The sequence below is a fragment of the Natrix helvetica genome (genome assembly GCF_964273705.1).
Source record: "Natrix helvetica genome assembly, chromosome: 14".
In the NCBI taxonomy this organism is placed as follows: Eukaryota; Metazoa; Chordata; class Lepidosauria; order Squamata; family Natricidae; genus Natrix; species Natrix helvetica.
The window spans coordinates 12,996,831-13,022,347 of NC_138564.1; the positions used below are offsets into that span (position 1 = coordinate 12,996,831).

At 49.9% G+C, this 25,517-nt stretch overlaps 2 protein-coding genes across 9 annotated transcripts in view; one reads left to right on the plus strand and one right to left on the minus strand.

Annotated features, from left to right (window-relative positions):
- Window positions 1-14,411, minus strand: part of KDM2B (lysine demethylase 2B) — a 37,387-nt gene extending 22,976 nt beyond the window's left edge. The window contains exons 1-8 of one of the 6 annotated variants that reach the window (XM_081966230.1): window positions 14,249-14,411; window positions 12,984-13,128; window positions 11,304-11,382; window positions 10,048-10,094; window positions 9,227-9,405; window positions 8,578-8,684; window positions 1,058-1,151; window positions 588-741 (exon numbers count right to left, since the gene is read on the minus strand). In XM_081966230.1, coding sequence (XP_081822356.1) covers window positions 588-741; window positions 1,058-1,151; window positions 8,578-8,684; window positions 9,227-9,405; window positions 10,048-10,094; window positions 11,304-11,382; window positions 12,984-13,128; window positions 14,249-14,281 — 838 coding nt within the window. In that variant the 5' untranslated portion in view covers window positions 14,282-14,411. Of the gene's footprint in view, window positions 1-587; window positions 742-1,057; window positions 1,152-1,707; window positions 1,806-2,591; window positions 2,730-8,577; window positions 8,685-9,226; window positions 9,406-10,047; window positions 10,095-11,303; window positions 11,383-12,983; window positions 13,129-13,297; window positions 13,522-14,248 lie in introns of those variants that run through there. The other 5 variants (XM_081966229.1, XM_081966228.1, XM_081966227.1 and 2 more) reach the window with 5 other exon arrangements.
- LOC309398928 (calcium release-activated calcium channel protein 1-like) lies at window positions 14,121-24,076 on the plus strand. Of its 3 annotated transcripts, XM_081966246.1 has the most exons (3): window positions 17,046-17,195; window positions 23,089-23,204; window positions 23,312-24,076. In XM_081966246.1, the coding sequence occupies exon 3, from the start codon at window positions 23,318-23,320 to the stop codon at window positions 23,900-23,902; it is 585 nt and encodes a 194-aa protein (XP_081822372.1). In that variant the 5' UTR covers window positions 17,046-17,195; window positions 23,089-23,204; window positions 23,312-23,317; the 3' UTR covers window positions 23,903-24,076. The 3 variants fall into 3 exon arrangements, with proteins under 3 accessions (XP_081822370.1, XP_081822371.1, XP_081822372.1); XM_081966244.1 differs by lacking the exons at window positions 17,046-17,195; window positions 23,089-23,204 and adding an exon at window positions 14,121-14,282; XM_081966245.1 differs by lacking the exon at window positions 23,089-23,204 and having other exon boundaries at window positions 16,870-17,195.
- The last annotated feature ends 1,441 nt before the right edge of the window (window positions 24,077-25,517 follow it).

Genomic DNA, 25,517 nt, shown 5'->3' on the forward strand with positions numbered 1-25,517 from the left:
GGGATGTCCAACCGTGGCAGTTTTAAAGCTTGTGGACTTCCTATCTAGCGTGATGCTAACGTGGTAAAGTTTTTTTCCATCTATATTTTTTATCCTTGGAATGGCAGACCAGCTTTAGAGATTCTTGGATCATAAAAAGAGAATTGAGTCTATTGAATTATTTTAAGAGTAATTCTAGTTTTCTGTCTTCTCCTGGTTTCAGCTGAATGTTCATAATCTCTTCTATCTGGGTTGGTTGAATTTTTGGTTGGTTTAGGCCAGGGGTGTCCAACTTTAACAACTTTGTGGACTTTAACTCCCAGAATTCCCTAGGGCTGGCTGGGGTCACACCGAAGCAGCCGGCGTGACCTTGAATGGACTCCACAGGATGGTGGAGGACAGGAAGGCCTGGAGGAACGTTGTCCATGGGGTCACAATGGGTTGGACATAACTTCACAACTAACAACAACACAGCTTTTATGCAATCACTTTCTCCCTGTGAAGAGTGTTAAGGTACATGATCCGGTCCATCTCTCTTCTGGATCTAACGATGGTGGCCCATCAGTAAGGGTTGATCTTGAAAAAGATGGATCCTGAAGGGGATTTACCTGACGGGATGAAGAAAGTGTGCCCTTGTTTCAGTTCGATCCTCTGGCACAGCTCCACCCGGTCCCCCAGAAAAATGTCACTTTGCTTCCCAGAGATCACCCATTCTTCGTAGAGTTCTAGGTTCTGCAACGTTGGAGGAATCAGCCAAAAGATCTAGACCAGAGAGAGAGAGAGAGAGAGAGAGAGAGAGAGAGAGAGAGAGAGAGAGAGAGAGAGAAAGAGAAAAAAAAACCCAGCAGGCATAATATAAGTCGCATTTCCATGCATAAGCTTTTTTTTTTAAAAAAAGAAGCCAACGATGCTGTCCAATATTCCATTTTAAATTCAGCACACAGCACAGCTGCCTTTCCTAGCTTGGCGATTTCCCCTTGCCCAAGCCATATTTTGGAAAGGAAAAAAATAATTGAGCCTCCGCTCTTTAACAAGGAATATATATATATATATATTTTAGAAGGGAGACTCGGCTTACCTTCCCTCCCCGGAAAACGTGATACCACACCGAAGTGCCTCCGAAATCAATGTGGAAATCAGTGAAGCATCCTTTCACGCTCATCAGACAGTACCTGCAAAAGAGAGAGCCTGGCTTTAAAATCGCGTGTCCGATGGGGACATCGTCAGCAGCAAATGGGCCCCCCGATTAGGGCTTCCCCCATTTGTTATCCGGGTGGGATTTTAGAAACAGCCGAGGGATTTCTGCTGCAGGGGGAAGGGGGGGGGAAATGAACCAGGCAATGCGCTCCTCCCCCTCCTCCTTGAAGGGAGCACACCACCGAGAGGCCGCCCCAAAATTAAATTGGCCATCTACGTGGGCTGCCCGTTTTTCCCTGTTCTCGGCGCTCCGCTAGACTTCAGAACCGCAAAAATAAAGAGGCTTTCCCCCCCCCCCTTCCCAATCCTTCCACGGGCAAAGTTTACAAGCCGTTGTTCTGCTTGGAATCTCGACGCTGTGTTAAATGGGTCGAGGTTTTTTTGCACAACTCCTTGCTTGCAAAGCTTTCTGGATGGACTGGGAGGCGAAAGGGCTCCATGCATTCATCCCCTTTGAAAACTCCGAAGGGGGAGACTTTAAAATCAGTTTTCCACCATTCCTTTTTTGGGCTGAGATGCTCTCATTCCTACCCCAGCGCAGACGGTCCATCCTCCTTCCCCGCCAAGGGCGCCTTAAGAGACGCAGGAAATGTGCCTGGCTTAACACACCAACCACTTTTCCTGGTTCCGGTCGCTGGCTGTCTCAACTGGAGCGTACGGGCGCGTGGGCTTGTCCTTCGCCTTCCCTACCAGACCGCGTGTGACCCAAATGTACTTCCAAGCCATCCCTGCTGGCCCGGCTCCTTGCTCCCGCCAATCAGCCGCCTGGTTTCCCTCCCCTCCAACACCCGTCCAGGTGGACACCCGCATCGACAGGCGAGGGGGGGTGGGGGGGGAGAATGGTGCCCTTCGCCAGGCTTCCCTCAGCGATCCGAAAGTCTCGGGTTAGGAAAAGGCAGGCTGCCTAGCAACCTCTTTTGAGTTGACAGAATACGCTTCTGTCATGGGGGGAAAAACGGTAAATGCGTGGGGAGAGGGAGGGAGGGAGGGAGTTGGGAAAGGGAGAGGGAGGGAAGGAAGGAAGGAAGGAAAAGAGAGGGAGGAAAGAAAGGAAGGAAGGAAAAAAGGGAAAGGAAAAGGGAGAGTGGAAAGGAAGGAAGGGAGGGGAAGAAAAAGGAAGGAAGGAAAGAAGGAAGGAAGAAAAGGGAAAGGAAAGAAAAAGGGAGAGGAAGGGAGGAAGAAAAGGAAGGGAGGGAGGGAAGTGGAGAGAGGGGGAGGGAGGGAGGGAGGGAGGAAAAGAAGGAAGGAAAGGGAAGGGGGAAGGGAAGAGGTGAAGGAAGGAAAGGGAAATGGAGCGAGGAGAGGAAAGAAGGAAAGGAAAAGAGAGAAGAGAAAAAAGGAAAGGAAAAGAAAGGAAAAGGAACTCAACTGCTTTCGGCTTTGCAACTCAACCTCTGTCTCGCAAAACAGCCTACCTTGTCTGGGCTTCGGGCACGGGAATTTCCTGGCGCTTGGAGCGCCATTAAACCTTCCAAGCGGGCAAAATATCCAAGGAGCATACAAGGAAAACTCCCACCTCCCTAGATCTCCGCCAGGAGCCCCTTTTCAAAATACAAGTCCTCCTTCCCTCCTCCTCCTCCTCCCAGGCTCCTAAGCCCTCTCCCCCTTCCTCCCCCTTCCTCTAGGTCCAGCCGAAAGTGACACCCACTTGGGGGGGGCTGCTTTAGAGAGCTTCAGCCCCCCCTGCGAGAAACTTGGAAGCAGAAAGCAAACTTGGAATGCGAGCAGCCGCTGGGTTGCGGGAGGGGGGGGGGGTTGCATCCGAAAGATCCTGAGTGGTTTGGGATTATATGAATTATTTTTCTTTGAAATAAAAGGCTGGCATGACGGTGTAGAGACGGGAAGGGAGGGGTGTGTGAGAATACAGCGGAGTTTATCCCGAGGACATGTCTGGAAAAACGAACAAACAATCTGCCTATCTTGTAGTCTTAAAACTGGGGACTTGAACGCTTCCTGTTCGTAGCCTGAGCTGAACGTCCTTTAAATGGACGGATCGATGCAGAAAAATGGGATTTTCCTCCTGTCGCAGGCAGGCTAAGCCGCGTTGTCCAGAAAGCACATCCCTATTCCAATCTCAAATATGAGGGAGGGAGGGAGGAAAGGAAGGAAGGGAAGGGAAATGAAAAGGGAGGGAGGAAAGGAAGGAAGGAAAGAAAGGGAAATTAAAAGGGAGGGAGGGAGGAAAGGAAGTGAAAAGGAAAAGGGAGGGAGGAAAGAAGGGAAGAAGGAAGGGAAGGAAAAAGGGAGGAAAAGAAGGAAGGAAGGAAAAGGAAATGGGAGGGAGGAAAGGAAGGGAAGGAAAAGGGAGGGAGAAAAGGAAGAAGGAAGAGAAAAGGAAAAGGGAGGGAAGGAAGGAAAGAAAAGTGGGAGGGAGGAAAGGAAGGAAGGAAGGAAGGAAGTAAAAAGGAAATGGGTGGGAGGAAAGGAAGGAAGGAAGGAAGAAAGAAGGGAAAAGGGAGGGAGGGAGGAAAGGAAGGAAAAGGAAAAGAGAGGGAGGAAAGGAAGGAAGGAAAGAAGAAAAGGGAAAGGGAGAAAAATGCTCCCTGCCTCTTGTTCAGGTACGGAGCTTTCTGCCCACTGCAAAATCCCACTTTCTGAGGATTTCCGTTCCCAGCTTCCCTTCTGGCTCTCTTGCTAGGAAGTGAGCTCAGCCTTCCTACGTGCAAACTCTTGTTTTGCTTCCAGGCATCCCGAAACCTCCTTTCCATCTTCACAGAATGATTTGTCCAACTCAGTCTTCCTTCTGAAACAAGCTCTCTTCTCTGCTCCTCCCCCCCCTCCCCCCCTCCAAGCATGTTTTCCAAACCCCCCCACCCCCAGGAAGCCTTGATAAGACAGAAAAGGCCATTCTTCTTAAGGGGTCCGTTTCCTCAATGCGCCTAAACCCCCCTAAAAAACCCTCAACCTCCGCTTTCTAAGAAACCTTAAAGACGGGAGGAGTTTTTGATTTAAAAAAAAAAACTATCTTTAGAAAGAGTCTTTGGACATCATCTCTTCTGTTCTCGCCTCCCAGGCTCTGGGCTTGAAGGAAATTGGGGAGGGGGGCTTTGAAAGCAGACTCTGGAGAGGTGCCTTTGTGTTGACCTCTGCGGCTCCCCCTGTAAGGCTGAAGTCACGTGGGGGGCGGGGGGGGGGGAGGAATTCAAGCCAGACTTTCTCCTGCATGGATAATCCTGCAAGACAGCAAATGGGTGGGTGGGTGGACTGCTTTGCTCAGCCCAGCCCAGAATGCTTAACTTTTCTAAGGGACTGGGCTCCCCGAAAGGCACTCAAGCCTCCATCTTGGAAGGAAGAGGGCCCCTACCCCTTTCTTTTCCAGCCCACCCCCCACCCCACCTCATTCTCCGAGCCAGAGCCCCCTTCCCACATAGGAGAAAAGGGGAGGACAGATAAAACTACTTAAAAGAGATTTCACCTCTTAGCCCCATCAACCTTGTAGACAGAATCTTTGCAATAAACAGAAATTTGGGATTCACTCGCAGGGGGGCTTGCTCCATTGCATTCATATTAAATGGGGTTGGGGGAACTATTTCAGCATCTCTCCCGTATTTTGTTTTGGGGGTTTCTCTTCCCCCCCCAAAAAAAAACGATGGTGGAAGATGCTGAAAAGGGGAGAGAGAGAGAGAAAAATGGGGTTTGCGGTGGGAAAAATAAGCGTAAAAGAAGGGAGGAGCTGAGAAACCAAGGGAGATGATGGAGGCATTTTTCCGGCAGCGCTGAACTTGTTGGGGGTGGGGAGGGTTGCGTTTTCGGTCCTTTAATTGCTCCCAAATTAGAAGGCAAACATGAAATGCCACTTTGCAATAGCTTAAGGGAGGGCTCCGTGCCACATTTTGAGGAGGGGGGGAATGTTCTTTTTCTGATGTCATAGGAGGTGGGGGGAGGATATTCCCAGCTGGAGCCTCTGCTAAAAACTGTCCTCCACCTTTTTTTTCCCCTTAATTCCCTAAAAAAAAAAACCTACACTCATTTGTTTTCATTGGGATGTCACTCAATGGCAAACATTTGCACATTGGTGTAAAAAAGCAGCGGAGGGGGGGAGGTGAATGCAAAAGACAGGCGTGTGTGTGTGTGTGTGTGTGTGTGTGTGTGTGTAAGAGTGCAGAATTGTATGCCAAAATGAGGAGATAAAAAAAGCATAAAGAGGATTCCTTGCTCCTTTTTTCCAATCGCAAGGGCAGAATTTTAAATTTCCGAAGAGAAAAATGCCTTTCTCTCTCTCTCTTTTTTTTTTTACAGCAGATTGTTTTGAATGGTGCAGGGGGGGGTAGGGGGGGGCATGGCAGATTTCAAGCTGTTTTTAGAAGGGAAACCCTCCCCCCCCACAAAAAAAGTCAGCCTCCAAAAATTGTCGCTGCGTGAATGCAGACCAAATACCCTACTTCTGTTCTACCCAGCTACCAAGTTGTGTTCATAAATCACCTGCAGTCAGAAAGCCACACCTGTTCATTCAAAACTCCCAGGTTTTTTTTAAAAAATAGGCAATTGTGAATGCTTTCAAGGTCAAACGTTTTTTGCAGAAGTTTCCTTCAGTTTAAAGTCCTCTTACCGTTAGGATTTGAGGGCTCAAAAGATAAGACTAGCAAAAGGAGTGTCCATCACCCACAAAGCATTCCAAGGAATTAAAACATAGCACAGAAATTCTCCCCCCCCCACCCCCCTACACACACACATACACCCTGCTTCCCCCCAGGGGAAAATAATCTCTTCCCAACCTTATCTTCTGCCTTTGTTTTGCAAAGTGCGGTGGGGGGGGGGGAGACAGCAGGAGGGCAGTTGGCCAAGCTGAACAGAGAAAAAGCAAGCAACCTCTTCCTAGCCCCCACCCCCACCCCCCAAGCTTGGAAAGACACCTACAGAATCCGTAAGATAAAATGGTGGGCCAGGATACGAAAAAAAAAAACAATCACAGCAGATCTGCCCTAGAATTGGTTGTGTGTGGGAAGACAGGAGATGCGGTGGGTTGTAAGGGGGTCTTCCGTGGTTTGGGGTCAGGAAGAGGCAGCGAGCCCCCCTCTCTTTACACAGATGGAATTTTAGTGGGGAATTCGTTTGCTCTCCGAGGAGGAAGGGAGGGAGAAAATCACAGTGATGGCTGCAGCTTCTCTCTCTCTCTCCTTCTCTCCCTCTCCTTCTCTCTCTTCCCACTCAATTTTGCTCCAAGCAGGAGAATCGTCAAGTAATTTCCTTCTGCTTGGCTACAGCATCCATCATCCACATTGGGGGAGAAAAAAAAATAGCTGTACGTCTTCCAGCCTTGACTGAACAGGGGCTAAACATTGAGCGTTTCCTCCCCCAGTTTGGTCCCATCAAGGTCGCTTACCAACCAGGAGAGAGAGAGAGCTGGAGTTTGCACAAACTTAAAATAATGGGAAACTTTTCAAAGGATCATTTTTCCCCCCACTCAAATCATGCAGGGACCTTTGTTAGTATAACGAAGTGCAGCTAAATATCTAAATCGAGGGTTTCAAATTAAAGAACCCTGTTTTTTTTTCATTTTTAATTCATCTCCTTTTGCCTGAAAAGAGAGGAGGGGTCCTTTGGTGCTCTCTGAGCCTGGTTTGTGGTGGTTTTTTTTTTTATGCAAACGTTTTATTACCCAACTATGTAGTACAATCAGTGCTAGAAGGGAGTAGGGTTTGGGGTGTGGAAGAGGAGATGGGAGGAGGACGATGCAACCATCACAAGTATGAGCCAGGTGACAAATGTCTGAATGTGGATCATGTGACCATGGGGATGCTTGAAATGGTCATTAAGTGTGAAAAACGGTCACAAGCCATTTTTTTTTCAGTGCCACTGTAACTTCAAAGAGTCACTAGAGAAATGGTTGTGAATGCTCCAACACTGGAGGTTTTTAAGAAGAGATTGGACAAACTTTGTGTCTGAAATGGCCTGAGCAGGGGGTCGGAATAGAACAGGGGTCCCCAACCTTTCGGACCTCAGGAACCACTAAATTCATAATTTTAAATCCCACGGACCACTAATAGGATCTGTCGAATGATCGGCTGGGTGGGCATGGCCAGGTGGGCATGTGACAAGATGGGTGTGGCACTCACATCAAGGGGCGCCTCACCGGCCTCTACTCGCCACTCCTCGCCTGCCCGCCTGGGCTCCTTAGGGCCCCAACAGGAAGCAGTTGCTGGAGCTAAGCAGCCCCCAGGAGAAAGAGTTGGCAAAAGAGCTCAGTTCAAATTGGATCTGACCAAGGAGGAGGCTCAGCAGAAGCTCCTCACTGAGGACTAGGAGCATAGGCTTTCCAAGCAGAGGGAAGACCTGCGGGAGTGCAAGGCCAGGTGCCGGCGCCTGGAGGCTCAGCGGGCTGAGATGGTCAGCCAGTTCCAGGCCATGATGCAGCCCCACTGGAACGAGGCTCTCTGGCTCTTTGCCACCAGTGGCGCTCACCTCCAGCCTTCGCCCAAAGCCTCCCACCAGGAGGCTGAAGCAGACCCCAAGTGGGAATTTCTGACCCCCTCCAGCCCCCACAAAAAGACCCCAAAGGGGGAGACTCTCTGCAGCAACGCAAGTGTTCATTGCACGTCTCCGTCCCAGGGGCCGTAGTTGGAGGACCCCTGATTTAGTGCAGTATAAAAAATGCAAATGATTTTTATGCGGACCACCAACATTTTCTCATGGACCACCAATGGTTCATGGACCACCAGTTGGTGACTGCTGGACTAGAAGACCTCCAAGGTCCCTTCCAGCCCTGTGATTCTGTTTTGTTCCCTATCCTGAACATTTTATTCCCTCCATCCGGAAAACCAGTGCCACGCATAAGCGACTAAGAACAGCAGCATAGTTCCTTTAACATTGTTATCTACGAACCTCTAACTCCCAGCTAATCCTGACATGCAAACATTTTTGTTTAGGAAAGGCTCCCAGCGACCAAGCCAAAAAGGAAATATCTTTGTCCCCACAGCGGTAGCAATTCAAAAACAAAAACAAAAACACCACCACCAGAGGAAACCAGTTTGTAAGAAGGGAAAACGGTCTTGTAAGAAGAAAATCCCAATTGCAGGGCAATTAAAATAGGGGATACCCTTCGCAGTTGGCTTTGTTTAATCAACCTGCTTGCAACAACAGAAATGCAAACCAAGCAAGGCAGGACAATGGACACAGGTCTTTGGCTCGCCCGGCTGACATCACGGCAATTCAGCCAATCGCAGCCAAGGTCCTTTCCTATTTGTCAGCGTCTCTGTGACATAGAAGGAGGTGTGTCCTTCCCTATCAAAGCGCCTTCGCTTGTCACCAAATCACAGTTCCCCCCAAAAAACCAACCATTGTCATGACCGCAAAACTCTGCACCAACCCAACTTTCAACAAGAGACGCAGAAAAGCTCCACCGCGACTAGTTTGAATCATAATTTATATAGCCAGGAAATCTGGGGGAAAAAATCCACTTACTTTTTCACTTTGGGATATTTCATCTCCGAAATGGCATTGGTGGACTCTGTCTGTCTTTCCTTTAAATGCCGCGGCCACATGTTATCCACCCAGTCAACCAAATCCACCTGGGAAAGACCCAAAGCAGAGTTAAGGTAGGAAATGGTAGAGAAAGACCGGTTCCCTTGGCTAAGGATGATCAACTAGGAAGCTCTCATTGACATCCAAGCTCAATTAGGAAGCGCTCATTGACTCCAACTCAACAAAGATGCTCCCATTAACCCCACATTCAACTTGGATGCTCCCATTGACCACCACCCCAACTCAACTAGGAAGGTCTCATTGACCCCCCCCAAGCTCAACTAGGATGTTCCCATTGACCCCAAGCTCAACAAGGATGCTTCAATTGACCCCAAGCTCAATAGGAAGCTCTCATTTACACTCCCCAAGCTCAACTAGGATGCTGTCATTGACCCCCAAGCTCAACAAAGATGCTCCCATTGACCCCCAAGCTTAACTAGGATCTCGTTGACCCCCCCCCCCCAAGTTCAACAAGGAAGCTCTCATTGACCTGCAAGCTCAAGCAGGATGCTCCCATTGAATGCCTAGCTCAATTTGGAAGCTCTCATTGACTCCAAGGTTTCACCCATCAGCTAGAAACTCCACTTACCACATTGGGACGCTTGACAATGTTGGCTAGTTTGGTGTGGCTGAATTCCAGGCTGATCATGTTGTACAGCTTCTCACGCTCTGCCTCGGGGGTTTCGTAATAGCGCACGAATTGAGCCATGCTCATTTCAATGCCTTTTTGGGTGTTCACATCCACTACATCCACAATTCGGCGGCTCCCTGGAAGAGTTTGGAAAAGGAAGGTTGGTGAGAAAATACAGCAGATTTTATTCCTAGTAAACGACTGTCAAAATAAACATGAGAAAATTCCAACTACATACAGTGAGAATCAGATCTACTGAAACTGGCTGGTATTTCTGGTTATCTGGTAAAGCCGTTTCCAACCTTGGCAGCTTTAAGACTTGTGGACTTCAACTCCCAGAGTTCCTCAGCCAGCAAAGCTCTAGAGTACTAGTAGTTGAGATTCACAGGTCATTAAAGTTGCCAATATTGGAGACCACTGACCTAGTACATCCCACAGGTTACCCAGGATAAGTTTGATAATTGGCTGTCATACTGGCTTTAAGTCTAGAATAACAGCAAGTTTTCATATCCATGACTTTTAATCCGGATTTCCCCCTAAACAAGAAATAAACAGGGGTAGAGAGACTTTAGCTACCAATTTTCAAATCTCAAGACTGCAAAAAACAAATTTGGGTGCAATGTCAGCCTGCGACCCGGTTATATGTTCTTGGTTTAGCCCCTCCCTTGTGTAATTCATGCACAATACCCTGTTCGCTTTTTTTATGCAAAAAAAAACAAACAACAACTTTCATATCAGAATATCATTTCTACATTATGGGAAGGGGCATAGAAACTCACCCACAAGCATCTTAGCGTCTTGGACAGTGAAGTTGGGGTCGGGCATTCTGTAATGATCAAAGGCGAAGGGATTACATTAAATGCAAAACAAGGAAGTCACAATCACAACAACAGACCGTCCCTGGCTAAGCAGCAGCCCTGAAGGGCAGAATGTAAAACTCTAGTTTTCCCTCACTCGTTTGTCAACTGTAGTTCTTGGGAGTATCTTCTCCGAATTTGGAGATTTCCTTTCTGCCTATGAAGCTGGCAACCACCATCTTATCTACGTTTCTCTCCTTTTTTCCTTCCTTCTTAATAATAAAAAAACACCTCTTTTTATGCTAAAGTAATGAATTCACAAGGCACCCCATCACTGGGAGCATCCAAACTTCCTTCCGCTTTTCTGATCATCATTAGAAGGATAGGGGGGGAGGGTTTTTTTGTTTTTTGCATAGCTATCCAGGAGCTTAGTACCAATCCTGTTCATAGAATTAGAAGATTTCCAAGGTCCCTAATTCCTAGCCAGATTGCGAACCTCAAGGTAGCCCTTTCTCCTCGTAAGAAGAATAAAAGTCACCTATGTATGACTTAAGGGACGTGGTGGCTAAGATGCTGAGCTTGTCGATTAGAAAGGTCGGCAGTTCGGTGGTTCGAATCCCCAGTGTGAGGAGTGAGCTCCTGTGACTTGTCCCAGCTTCTGCCAACCTAGCAGTTTGAAAGCACGTAAAAAATGCAAGTAGAAAAATAGGGACCACCTTTGGTGGGAAGGGAACAGCGTTCCGTGCGCCTTCGGCATTGAGTCATGCCGGCCACATGACCACGGAGACGTCTTCCGAAAGCACTGGCTCTTTGGCTTTGAAATGGAGATGAGCACTGCCCTCTAGAGTCGGGAATGACTAGCACATACATATGTGCGAGGGGAACCTTTACCTTTATGTATGATTTAGGCAGCTATATAATAAATAATAATAAATGTTTTCTTCTGTAGCATCTTTCCTCAAGGTAAAAGAACGGGGATTTGCCACAGCTGAAAACCCACCAAGTCTATCCTTTCTCCAATCATTTATCCCAGCTTGGTTACAAGACTATATAAAACAGGGGTCTCAAACCTTGGCAACATTAAGCCTGGTGGACTTCAACTCGCAGAATTCCCCAGCCAGCAAAGCTGGCTGGGGAATTCTGGGAGTTGAAGTCCTCCAGGCTTAAAGTTGCCAACATTGGAGGCCTCTGAGATAAAAGACACAGGATGATATAGATTAAGAGTAGAGTGGTCTTACTTAATTCCCAGTCCTGTCTTACTTCGGAAGATGAGTGGGACTTTTAAGGCTTTCTGCTGTACGTATTCAAAAGTGAAATCTGGAAAGAAAGAAAAAAGACGAGAAGTTCAGAGACAGACCAGTTGTTAAGATTTCAGCCGTTAAAAAAAAAAAAAAAATATTGACAAATATAGATAGCCCTCGACTTACGACCATAATTGGGATCAACATTTCTGTCGCTAAGCCAGGCGTGAGTTGCGCACCCGATTTTTAAAAACTTTTTTGCCACGGCTGCTAAGCAGAGCAGTTGTTAAAACGAACCAAGCAGCCGTTAAGCCGATCCCAGCTCCCCCCCCCACTGACTTTGCTTGTTGGAATTTGGCGGGGGGGGGGGAAGGCCACATGGAGGTCACGTGACCTCGGGGAAAGGTGGATTTTGATCACGTGACTGTGGGAAACGATTGCTGAGTGTGAGAACTGGTCAGTAAGTGACTTTTTTCAGCCCCCTAGCCGCTTTGATCAGCCGCTAAACAAATAGTTATAAGTCAGGGACTAACTGTGGAGGAAATCAACATTTCTTAACGAGTAGGCGTTGAGTTGTAGTCATAATGTTCTTTGCTTTTAGCTTAGCAAGTTTGAACTCAGACCCTGAGTTGAGGTTTGCAAAGAAAAACTCTTCTAACCTCCTTCCGCAATCTACGTCCTTCAGCCGAGTCAATGAAATGATACATGTACGGTTTAAAACAGAGGTTTTTTTTTTTAAGTGCTGGTTCTGCCATTTTTTTTCGGCTCAATTTTGAGATTTATATTAATGTATCGTGAGTGCAAACATTGGCTTGAAACTCAACCTTAAGAAAACTTGGCCAGCAGGGCCCAAGGACCAAGCCCACCATCCCCAGCCAGGACCAAGCCCACCCTCCCCAGCCCTCCCCAAGGATCAAGCCCACCCTCCCCAGCCCAAACCAAGGACCGAGCCCACCCTCCCCAGTCGGGCCCAAAGACCAAGCCCATCCTCCCCAGCCCGACCCAATGACAAGCCCACCTTCCCCAGCTGGGCCCAAGAACCAAGCCCATCCTCCCCAGCCGGGCCTAAGCCTGCCCATCTGGAACCTCCGCACTGAGAAATGGTCCCCAGCATTAAAACCCACCCGAACGCAGACTACAAAGCCCATCACTCTCCCTAGCTGACAGCTAAACCTCCAGTCTGAGGGGGGGGGAATATTCTGGGCCTGGCCGCTCTCTGAGGTGGGTACTTAGGCGGGGGTCTCAATTGTCTCTTTTGCCCCCCCCCTCAAAAAAGAGACCCTCACTCTCTCCCTCAACTGCCTCAATTCGGACCTGAGGGGGGGATTCCCTTTTCAGGGCTGGGGTCAGCTGAGGGAAAGTCAGGGTCAAGGGGAAGGAGGAGGGCATTCAGACGGGCCTGAGGTGACCCCTTTCAAGAGGGGGGGTGTTAAAAAAAGGGCGGGAACTGGAGGCCAGGGCCCAAGTGGGGAGGGGGCGGCAGGGACCCCTGCGGGGAAGTGAGGGAGAGAGCGGCTCCGCCTTCCCCGGGCTTGGAGCGCGCCTCAGCCGGGCTTCCCCCGGCCAGCCTGGGCGGCGTCACCGGATCCCCCGGCCCGTCGGGGGACGGCGGGAAATACGAAGCCGGGCCGGGGCGGCACGTGGGGAGCGGCCGGGGCCGGCATTTCGCGCGCTCACCTTGGCCGTCCATGGGCCGCACGAAGTCCCCGCGGTAGCTGCGGCTCCTCAGCTTCTCCTCCAGGCTGAAGCCGCGGACGCTGACGATCTCCTCCACGTCGGACAGGTCCTCGTTCTCGTCGTAGAGCCGCCGGCCGATGCAGCGCTGCACGTGGGAAGGGCAGACAAGGCCAGGGGCGCGTCGCTGGGGGAGCCGCGCTTGGGGAAAGAGAGGAGGGGGAAAGGGGGAGCCCCGCGCGGCCCTGGGGAAGGGGAGCACCAGCCCCCCACACCCACCCTACTCTTTGCCGGCTCTTCCCCTCGCGTGCCCTAACCAGTGTCTCGTGTGAATGCTTTCCCCGGGACTCGGGTGTTTCTCGACTCGGGAGGGGGGGAAATTGGGGGCACCAACTCCAGGCATTGCCCACCGCCCCACAGGGGGGGTCTCCTGCCTTTGGCCATGGGAGACCCCCGGGAGGCTTCTCTCGTTCCCACGACCACTCTCCCCCCCCCCCCCCCATCGCTTGGCTTCTCTTAGCAACCAAAGCCACGCCGGGCGAGGCGATCAGCCCCAAAGAGCCTTTACGTAGACTTTAAGCCGCGCAGGCAGCTTCAGAGTCATACCGGAAGCCGGCCTTTTAAAAAAAGGCACACGGCGTTATGTAACGCGGGGGTCCCCGCCCGCAGAGCCCACCCACCCAACCCACCGGGGTCCCCCCCTTTTTCCCCCTCCCCTCCCTCCGCCAAACACGCGCATCGCCGGGCTGGGGGTTCCCCGGAAGTTTTGGGTGGGTAGGGGTCTTTTCTGCCCACCGATCTGGGGATTGGGGGAAAGTGGGGGTGGGTGGGAGGGGGAGAGAAGGGGGGGTAGGAAAGAGTTAAGCCTCCTCGCCCCCTCCCCAGGCAAAGCAGCAGAGGCCAGGCCCAGCTTCTTCCCCTACCCACCCACCCACCCAAAACAAGGCGGTTGCATGTGGGGGCGCAGCTTGCGCGCCCTTCCGCCGTAGGATCCGGCGCAGCTGCAGGAAAGGAGGGGGTCCACGCACTCCCCTCCCTCTCTCTCTCTCTCCCTCCTTCCCAGCCTTACTACCACCCCCTCCACTCCGCCGGTAGCAAACCCAGGATCTCCCCCCGCGGCTGGTTTAAATGCCCAGCCGGCGCGCAGGCAGCCCCCCAATCGCGCCCACCCCACCCCCTCCACGGCCGGTTGGGGTTGGGGGTCTTTCCTCTCCTGGAACTGGCCTCCTTCCCCCCCCCCTCCCCTCCGCAGCCGAGAAAGTACCCACCAGTCTCCTGGACGAGCCTCTTTCTGCCTCCATGGTATGAAGACTTTCATATCTTTAGAGAGTCAACAGTTCCTCCTTTAGGTCCTTTGCTGCAAAGGTCGGAGGGGGGGGGGGGTTCCTGCCGGGCTGGGCCCCAAAACTGGGGCCGGGGGGGGGGAACCGCGAGAAAGAGAGAGAGAGAAAGACAGATAGAAACAGAAAGAGAGGAAACCCCCGGAAAATTCCCCCTCCTCCCCCTCCTCTTCCTCTCTCCCCCTCCCCTCCAATTTAGAGGCTTCCCAAATAATCCCCCCCCGCAAAAGCCGCTTCTGATCCCCCCGCGAGGGTTGCAAAAGGCCATCCGGGTCCCTCTCTCTCTTTAAAGTTTTGCTCCCCACGCCCCCGCGACCAGCACTTTCTTTTAGAGGCGGGGGGACATGGAGGGAAGGGGAACGCAGCTCCGAAAGCAAAGGATCCCTCAGTGGAGGGGGGTGGGGGGGAGAGAGAGGAGGAGGGGGGGAAAGGGGGTGGGCGATGCTTTATGTTTTTTTTTCTCTTCCTGCTTTTGTGGTTTGTTTTGTTTGTTCTTTTGCGTTTTGCTTTCCCTCTCTCTCTCCCCCCCTCCCTCGGGTGGGGGGAAAGGAGGAGGGGGCTCTCGTTGTTTTCTGATGCAAAAAGTCCCGCAAAGAATCCCCCTCCCCTTTTTTTCTTGCAAGGAGGGGGGGGCGAAAGCAGAGGCGTCACGCGAGTCCCCGGAACATAAACAGTGGGGCGGGGGGACGAGCGAGGCCTCTGGAGGGAGTGAATTGGGAGGGGGGGGAGACAAGGGAAACCCCGGATCTGGTCGCTCAGGATCGCTGCCTCCTCGTGGGGAGGGGGGGAAGCGCGCGCGGGGAGTGGGGAAGGCGGGGGGGGGGAGGAGGAGAGAGATCGGGTGTTGTGGTTGGGATCACGAGTCTCCCTCAGCGCGCAGGCGCTTCAACTGGCCTTGCAAAAGGGGGGGGGGGAGTTGTGTGCACGCGCGTGCATGCACGCACGGCTGGGGGGAGTGGCTCCTCGGGCGTGGGGGGGGAGGAATGGTCGGTGGAAGGAACGGCCGCGGAGCGTTGGGGAAGCAGCAGCGGCTCTTCTTGCAAGTCGCGCGTGGAGTGGGGAGCGGGCTTGCAAAGAGACCCTGCAGGAAGAGGAAGCCGGGGGGCTGTGGGGGGGGGGGAGGGCGGCAGGCAGGCAAGCGTCGCCGCCTCTTCCTGGGCTGGCGATCCTCGCCGCTTCTTCTTCCTCCTCTTCCTCTTGCCCCGTTGCGAGGGCAGACGCGGAAAGGGGGCCAACGCACGTGGGTGCGCTGCCCACCCGAGCTGGCACTCGCATCTGCGGGGAGGGGGTGGATGGAGCGCGGCGTTTCCCGGGTGCTCAGAGACGCGGGTGTGGGAGGGACCACTTCGCTCCCTTTTGGGTGGGCGAAGAGGACCCGCGTGGCTCGGACGACGCCTTGGCCCACGGGAGAAGGGGCATCCGAGCCGGATGGAGCAGCCCCACTGGGGCCGGTCAAAAGCTGGGTTGGGAGGGGAGAGCTTTTCCAGCGTGGATCGGGTGTCCTCAAACCACTGGCCCATACATCCCTCCTGTCTAAAGCGCCTTTGCCATTAAAGAGCCCAGGTCCCGGAGCGTTGAAATGAGGGGGGCAGCAAACAACAACAACAATACTAGTAGTAATAACAACATTTGGTGATGGAACACATTTTGGTTGACAAAACCGCAGCCGTGGGAGACCCATCCCCTTCCACAAGCCACGATTTCCAGCTTGGCACAGACTAAGTTGCATTGGGCGCCACAAAGTTGGCCCCGAGGAAACCTTGTAGCCCCTTCTGGTTACTCTCGGGAGGCTTCATGTTCTATCAATAAAGCAGAATATTTGTAGCTCAGGGTTGGACTTTTGGGGGTCCTTGGTGCTTGTTTTCTTGCAGACCTTTCATGACCCAACTGGGGAACACCATCAGTGCTTGAAGGGAGTGCGGTTTCCCACCTTCTAGCACGGAGCATGTTACCCAATTGGGTCAAGAAATGTCTGCAAGAAAACACCCAAGGAAAGACAGCACCAAGGACTCCCCACCCTCAGCCATCCTCCTCCCTCTTCTTCCTCCTCTTCCTCAACGCCCCCCCTTTTTTCCTAGCACTAGTAAGGGTCCTGAAACCTCTGCAGGAACCCCCTCCCCCAAGGGCAGAGGGAACCAAGGATCCCACAGACCTCGTCCTTCCTCTTCCTCAACGCCCCCCCCCCCGCCCCTCTAGCACCCATGATGTTCCCTAGTAGGATCATCAAAGGTCTGAAAGAACCCCCCCCCCCAATCTCAGCACGGAGGACCCCTCATTTCAATCTAGGCCAGAGGTCTTCAAAGTCGGCCACTTTTAAGATTGGTGGACTTCAACTCCCAGAATTCCCCAGACAGCAGTTGGGGAAGCACCCTTTTGCTTTGCTGCCTGGAGAATTCTGGGAGTTGAAGTCCACCAGTCTTAAAGTTTGGGGACCCCTGATCTAAAGCCAAGCCAGGCGATTAGCTGGGGAGCGGGGGGGGGGGCTGTTCCAGATGGCTGGACTTCAACGCCCAGAATTCCCAGCCGAGCCTCCTGGGAGTTGAGAGTCGGCCCAGGGAGAGGAAGGGGCGCCAGGACCCCCACTCCTGGGCCGGGCGGTGTCCTGGGCGGGCGTCCCGCGGAGGGGCGGGCGGCTCATATCCGGCGCTGGGCCGGCCCCGGGAGCGGCGCGGGCGGGCGGACAGGCGGCTTGCAGGCAGGCGGCGGCGGCGGAGCAGCTGAGCGGCGGGGGGCGAGGGCCCGGCGGGGCTGAGGGCGCCCGATGAGCCTCAACGAGCATTCCATGCAGGCGCTGTCCTGGCGGAAGCTCTACCTCAGCCGGGCCAAGCTCAAAGCCACCAGCCGCACCTCGGCGCTCCTCTCCGGCTTCGCCATGGTGAGCAGGGGGAGGGGGCGCGGAGGGGCCGGGGACGATGAGCCAGGGAGTACCGGAGGGGCTGGGCGGGGGAGCCGTTGCAGAGGCGCCTGGGCGGAAGACCCCCCCCCTCTTCTGCTTGGGGGGGGGTACGGCCTGCCCCCCTCCGCGGGAGGAGGGGTCGGAGGAGGGGGTGGGGGGGGAGCCGTGAACCCTGGGAGGGGGCTGCAGAGGGGGTCCGGGGAGGGGCTGTGAATGCGTGCAAAATTAAGGGGAGGGGTCGAGGCTCCGCTCCGCTCCTGCAGACGTCGGAACCGGGAACTCCGCGGGTCCCTATTGCCCCCTTTGGCCCCGCTTTGGCAAGCATCCTCTGGTCCCCCTCCCCGCGTGTTCCCTGCATAGACTTAAGGTGTTTCAGACATTTGCAGTGTGATGTCGGCTTGCTGTTAACATAGAATAGAATAGAATCGAGAAAAAGAATAAAATAGAATCGAGAAAAAGAATAAAATAGAACAGAATAGAGAAAAAGAATAGAATAGAATCGAGAAAAAGAATAGAATGGAAAAGAGAAAAAGAATAAAATAGAACAGAATAGAGAAAAAGAATAGAATAGAGAAATAGAATAAGAATAGAATAGAATTAGAATTCTTTATTGGCCAAGTGTGATTGGACACACAAGGAATTTGTCTTTGGTGCAGATGCTCTCAGTGTACATAAAAAGACAAGATACATTCGTCAAGACTTCTAAGGTACAGCACTTAATGATAGTCATAGGGTACAAAAAAGCAGTCAGGAAACAATATCAATATAAATCGTAAGGATAACAAGCAACGAAGTCACAGTCCTGCAGTCATAAGTGGGTGGAAATGCGTGATAGGAACGATGAGAAGAATAATAGTAATAGTAATGCAGCCTTAATTAATAGTTTGACTGTATTGAGGGGATTATTTCTTTAGCAGAGTGATGGCGTTCGGGGGAAACCGTGTCTAGTTGTTCTGGTGTGCAGTGCCCTAATCTATAGCGTCATTTTGAGGGTAGGGGTTGAAATAATTTGTGTCCAGGATGCGAGGGGTCTGTAGATATTTTCACGGCCCTCTTTTTGACTCGTGCAGTGCGCAGGTCCTCAACGGAAGGCAGGTTGGTAGCAGATTGGGATGGTTTGTTTAAGCCAGGTTGAGCCCAAGGGGTGTAGCGGCGTAGCCCAAACGATTCAGTTACAGAACAGTTCAGCCTGTTTTACATCTGCTTTGATTCGGGGATGATTCCCTCGTGACAGCTTGGCCCCGAGAAGCCCATCCATCCATCTTAAGAGCAGCCAGTGTTTTAAAATGCAGTCGTGTGTTCCCCCCCCCCCCTAAAAAGAAGCTTTCTGGCTTGCAAAATGTATTTCTTCGGTTCTGAAGGCAGCTGACTTTCATGGGAGGTTTAATTCCTTTAAAAATAATAATACTAAGTTGTTGTGATTCCTGTGTAAGGATTTGCCAAGTTTCAGGCGAACGGGGCAGGATGCGATTTCTGAATGAGGGCCTTTAGCCTTCCACAGAAAGGGGAAACCATGCTTCAAAAGAAAACAAAAAACAACTCTCTTCCTCTTTGTATATTTAGGACTGTTTGTCCTAACAAGAGTTTTGACCTCAGAAGGTGCTAAGAATCAAAAGCGCTCCATTCTGTTGTAAAAACTGGCAGCTTTGTTGGCTTAAAGTTATTGTCAAGCTGTTAACCGTGGACGTTGGAATAAAACACCGTTAATGGAGTGCGTCAGTTTCCTTAGGCGGTAACACCCCACCCCCAAAAAGGCATTATGAAGGCTTAACACAAAGTGTGAAACAGCAACAGCCCTCAGACTTATATACCCCTTTGCAGTGCTTTTACAGCCCTCTCTAAGCAGTTTACAGAGTCAGCCTCTTGCCCCTGGCAATTGAGGTCCTCATTTTATGGAAGGACGAAAGGCTGAGTCAACCTTGAGCTGGTCAGGATCAAACTGCTGGCAATTGGCAGAATTAGCCTGCAATACTGCTTTAGAACAGGAAGGAAGGAAGGAAGGAAGGAAGGAAGGAAGGAAGGAAGGAAGGAAGGAAGGAAGGAAGGAAGGAAGGAAGGAAGGAAGGGCAATAGCCCTCAGACTTATATACCGCTTTGCAGTGCTTTTACAGCCCTCTCTAAGCGGTTTACAGAGTCAGCCTCTTGCCCCCATCAATCTGGGTCCTCCTTTTACCCACCTGGGAAGGACGGAAGGCTGAGTCAACCTTAGTTCTTAGCATTAATTTCTCTTCGGGTAGGCCTTCGCTGGTGTCCGTATGGTTAGCGACCATGATGGTGCTGAAAAAAAGTGACTTGGGACTTGGTCCTCACACTTATGACCACCGCCCCAAGTGATTGCAATCTGGGCATTTGGCAACTGTTTTGCATTTATGATGATCCTGGGCCCATTTTTGTCCTTATTAGCTGGCTTTTGACCAGCAAAACATGGGTGGATTTCCACCCCCAGAATTCCCCAGCCAACTGCGTGGGGCTTGACCAAGCCACAATAGCGGTGTGAGGTTTTCTCTTAGCTGGTTGCTGCGTGATGTGAGAACACCTGCTGTCCATTAGTCAGCCAACACAATTAAACCAACAATAGCCTTCTCTTCCGGCCTTCTCCAATAGTGTCCTACTGTGCATCATGAGATAAGGTGGTTCAGTAGATGGGAAAAGTTAATAATACGATACGTTAAAATGGCTCCAGTTGAACTCTCCCGTTTTATTTTTCTAGGGCAAAAAGAGTTTGCTTTCCCCCTCCCCCCCCCCCAAAAAAATGATCATCATCAACTTCCAATTGAGTTTTCTTGCTAGAAACATTTTATTGAAATTTATTTGAGGCTGCCTAGCTGCCTTCAGAGACCGATCCAGCAAAAGGAGGACATTTAATTCCCTTGTTTACTTTTTAAGTGATGTGACCTGCTTAGAGACTTATTACCTAATTTATTTAGCCCGTGGCATCCTGCTCGGCGAGTTCCTTTCAAATGCAAATGCAGCTAGTCCTCAAATTACAACCGTTTGTTTGGTAAACCATTCAAAGTTATACCGGCACAGAAATATGGACTTGTGACCATTTTTTCACACCTGCAACCCTTGCAGCATGCATCCCCATGGCCACATGATCAAAATTTGGACGCCTGGCGTGTCCCCAACTTAACGGCTGCAATGCATCACTTAATGACTTTGGCAGGGAAGGTCATCATATGGAGCAAAGCTCCCTTAACAAATGTTTCACTTAGCGCCAGAAATTTTGGGCCCAATTGTGGTCGAAAGTCCCAAATGACCTGTAAAACTTTTGGGAATCTCAGTCGGAGTACAGATTGGATCCAACAACCAACCCCCAGATCCTTCCTTAAGGTTTCCGATCACCCCACATTTTGTAGGAACAATCTGGGCAGAATAAAACCGAGACCGTCCCGGTTAAAATCTCTGGCTAGTTTTCTCCAAAGAAATCCTCGAAAAGTCACAGGCCAGCTTCGGCCGAGTGCTGAGGTCCAGCTTTAATCGGTTAAAGCTTGCAGGTTTGTTCTTTGCAAGTAAAAACTTGAAATCACCTGATTCCTTTGCACTCTTGGCCTGAAATATTTTCCCCCTAATTGGCCAGGTTGTATTTTAGAATGCCACGAATGCTGGCGGCGGTGTGTTATTTTCCTTAAAACACACTTTGGTGTGGTTTTTTTTCCGTAAAAAAAAAGAGAAAAGTTTTCCATTTTCATTTTATTTTAAACACTTAAACACACTGACAAAAACATACACAAAACTTACAAACAACCCTGGAACTGCACCTTCCTTCTTACAGCAGATCTCTTATCGGTGCATCATTACAAATCTTGTTTCCCCCTCTATAGACAGAGAGAAAGTTTTCCATCTGGGGGAGGAGAGCCCCTCTTATTCTTCCGATCTGTAATCGATTTCTCAGTTCCCCTGCAAAACTGGGGTCTGTGTTTTTATATTGGCAGCGGAATAAAAGCCGGAAGTGTTTTCTTCAGTTGTCGCTTTTTTTTTTAATTGGCACGGCTGATGTTTGGTTTCAGGCAGCTTTTGAATTTCCTTTGTACCTCTTCAGGCCAGATTGAAAAGGTGTTTTCCTCCCCACACACACACACACTTCTCGTGAAATGGAGCTTGCCATTCCATAAATGCGTCAGAGCTGATTCTCTTAGCGTCGCTGGGCAAACCGATGGAGGCGGCCGCCCAAAACTCAATCGATCTGAGAGCAATTCCCTTTTTTTTTGTTTTGAAAAGTTTTTTTATCTTTCTTACTCCTATGCACATACATTTGACAAATATGCATTTCTCATAGATATTATTGGTGTTATACATTATCCTTTAATATTTGTATTCCATTCTTCCCCTAAAGGTATAATAATATATTTGAGATCGATCTTGTTTTACAACAACCCTACTTGCAAACAAGGCCTGTTCCGTGTGAGTGGGGGGTTGGACTAGATGACCTACAAGGGCCCTTCCAAACAGATTAACAATTTGTTTATCTGTTAATATTGGACACTTTGGTTTCTGCGGCACCTAAGAAGGAAGAGGGGCATAAAAATGGACCGTATTGGCCGTGAACCTGGGGGGAGCTGTCACCAAGAAGTGTCTGTCCATCCCCCATCTCCACGGCGGCTTGTGAAGCCGATTGAAAGTGTTCACCTCTCTGGATTCACCTTTCAGAATCCCCCCCCCCCAAAAAAAAATTCTTGGGCGGTAAATATTGGTAACGCAGATTGAAATGTGCGCGCTTTGTAGTCCTTTGATGCTACCTACTTTATGAGAAGCTCGTTTTTTGGGCTAGGCAGAAATTCAAAAGTTTAGGAGAGGGTGAAAATCTCAAAAACCCTTCCTTCCCATTGGTGGGGGATGAGCTTTTAAATTTTGTTCGACATTTAAACTTTGTTTTTTTCCCCCGAGAAGGCCTCTTTTTTTCTCCTTCCTTCGACAGACATCTGTTTCCTTCCTCTTTCTCCAAAGCCTGTTTTTCTCTGTCGATCCGGATATTTGAAAAGTTGCGTTCTCCTCCCTGTAGTTTTGGAGACTCGGCTTTCCAGCAACGTTGATTTGGGTTTTGACATATTGTGCAAATCTTGGCCCTGGCCCTTTGCAGACGATGGTGTGTTCGACTAACCATGGTTAAAGCTAGACTTGGCATGAGATGCGAAATAGGACGCGAGTTTTATGGATGGATTGCTCCGAATGCTGCATGCTAATCAGGGTTATATTGGGGTTTCTTTTGTTTGTTCTTCACACCAAGGCGAGTAGGGTTCAATCATGGTTAAGGAATTTCCTGTGTAGTATAAACATATGTGGATAACTTTCTTTCCCCCTCTTACTCTCCTTGGTGTAAGAAACTAAAGCAATACCCATGTGCGATTTACTGGAAAACAACCACTCATCTGAAATTCTTCTCAATAATTGCCCACACGGTTTCTTTCTCTTTTTAAATAGGTTTTTATTGTTTTTTTCCCCCATCTATAACAACTTTCAATCATCACATTAACATTGTTGTGTCATTGTACCTATTTGTTACAACAAATTACAGAGCAACAAATAGAATATAAACCAGAACTTTTTCTGCTGGGAATAACCAAGGAGAAATATAGAAAGAAAAGAAAATATATATTAAAACACTTATTGCCTACGGCCGGAATAACATTTGCCCAATGTTGGAAACGAAGTAATATTCCCCCAAGTGAATGAGTGATTCAGAAAATTCTAGATTGCTCAGAAATGGATAAATTAACATTAAGATTAAAGGACAAAGAAGAGTCTGAATACTACAAAATTTGGGATAATTGGTATAAATGGTTATAGAAACAGAAATAAAGTTAATTTTGCCCACACAGTTTCAACTCTATGTAAGGCAACGGGGAGGTTCATACTTTTTCTTGTTTTTCAGTAAAATGGGGCTTCTGCAAAGGCTTGATTTTGGGACCAGGGTTTCATGCGGCGACTTCTTTCTTAAGTGCACAAAAGCCCAGCGATTCCTCAGCCTGAACCCGAAGTAAACCATGAGTACAAGCTGAGAGAAGACATTTCCTCAAGCTTTCGGTTCACAGGCCAAGCGTTTTGCTTTGAACCCAGTTCTTGGCATCCTCATACTTTTGTTTCTACCATTCCAGGTGGCCATGGTGGAAGTCCAGCTAGACGCGGAGCACGACTACCCGCCGGGACTCCTGATCGCCTTCAGCGCTTGCACGACCATCCTGGTGGCCGTCCACCTCTTCGCCTTGATGATCAGCACCTGTATCTTGCCCAACATTGAGGCCGTCAGCAATGTCCACAACCTCAACTCGGTCAAGGAGTCGCCCCACGAGCGCATGCACCACCACATCGAGCTGGCTTGGGCCTTCTCCACCGTCATCGGGACCCTGCTCTTCTTGGCCGAGGTGGTGCTTCTCTGTTGGGTCAAATTCCACCCACTGAAGAAGAACACGGGTTCCAACGCACAGGCGAGCAACGGCACCATCACCGCCGGTGAGGCGGCTTCCATCACCGCCGGTGAGGCGGCTGCCATCACCTCCACCACCATCATGGTCCCCTTCGGCGTGGTCTTCATCATCTTCGCGGTCCACTTCTATCGCTCGTTGGTGACTCACAAGACGGATCGGCAGTTCCAGGAGCTGAACGAGCTGGCCGAGTTCGCCCGCTTGCAGGATCAGCTGGACCACAGAGGGGATACCTTGCCTTCCCCCGGCGGCCATTATGCCTAGAGCGCGCCTTCCGGTTGGGAAGATGGAACGTAGTGGCGCCAAACAGGTTCTCCTGACCTTTTCCGAATTTGTCTTGAGCTGTAACCTCTGTGTAGGAGGGGGAGAGGTTACAGGAACGGACCTTCTTAGAGCTTTTAAGAGATAATAATTAAACCAATAAAAGGCGAAAAGATTTGTCCTCGTCACGTTGTGGAATAGCAACATCTGGGAGTGCTGCCCAACACCCACCATTCTCCTGGCCCTGCCGTCCCTTGCCGTGAATCGGGTTTATTTCTTTGTTTTTTTATTTTTTGATACATATTTAAAATTCTTTTGTAAACAGAGTGTTATCCGGTTTCCCCCCTTTAACATTTTCATATATATAATTCATTTTATTTCCGTTTCTCATTTTAGCCGAATTATTTTCTACCTATATTTTCCGATTTTAGATCTTTATATACAGGTGAAACTCGAAAAATTAGAATATCGTGCAAAAGTTCATTTATTTCAGTCATACAACTTAAAAGGTGAAACTAATATATGCGATAAGACTCATTACATGCAAAGCAAGATAGTTCAAGCTGTGATTTGTCGTAATTGTGATGATTATGGCGTACAGCTCATGAAAACCCCAAATCCACCATCTCAGAAAATTAGAATATTACATGCAATCAATAAAACAAGGATTGTACGTAGAACAATATCGGACCTCTGAAAAGTATAAGCATGCATATGTACTCAGTACTTGGTTTGGGCCCCTTTTGCAGCAATTACGGCCTCAATGCGGCGTGGCATGGAAGCTATCAGCCTGTGGCACTGCTGAGGTGTTATGGAAGACCAGGATGCTTCAATAGCGGCTTTCAGCTCTTCTGCATTGTTCATGTCTCTCATCTTTCTCTTGGCAATGCCCCATAGATTCTCTGGGGGGGTCAGGTCAGGCGAGTTTGCTGGCCAATCAAGCACAGTAATCCCACAGTCATTGAACCAAGTTTTGGTGCTTTTGGCAGTGTGGGCAGCTGGAAAATGAAGTCAGCATCCCCATAAAGCTCGTCTGCGGAAGGAAGCATGAAGTGCTCCAAAATCTCCTGGTAGACGGCTGCGTTGACCCTGGTCTTAATGAAGCACAGTGGTCCAAAGTCCTCTTTTCTGATGAGAGCAACTTTTGCCTCTTATTTGGAAACCAAGGACCCAGAGTATGGAGGAAGAATGGAGAGGCCAATCAAGCACAGGAATCCCACGGTCATTGAACCAGTTTTTGGTGCTTTTGGCAAAAGTTGCTCTCATCAGAAAAGAGGACTTTTTTTGTTTCTCCTTTGGGTCAAATCATAGGTTGGCTGGAGTCTTGCAGCGCCTGAAGGCCTAAATTCCTGGGAGCATCCAGGGTCTAAATTTGGCTTTGCTGACCGGCCGAAGCAAAACGGGCAAGGGAGAGAGACACAGGGCCAACCCCACGCCAGCCCTTAACCAGCTTCTAAGAAGCAGATTATTATTATTATTATTATTATTATTATTATTATTATTATTATTATTATTATTATTATTATTATTATTATTATTATACGATTGTATCACAGCGGCCAGTTGATTTGCCGGATTTGGCATTGATTACTAGTCGGGCCCCACCCAGGGGCCTAGG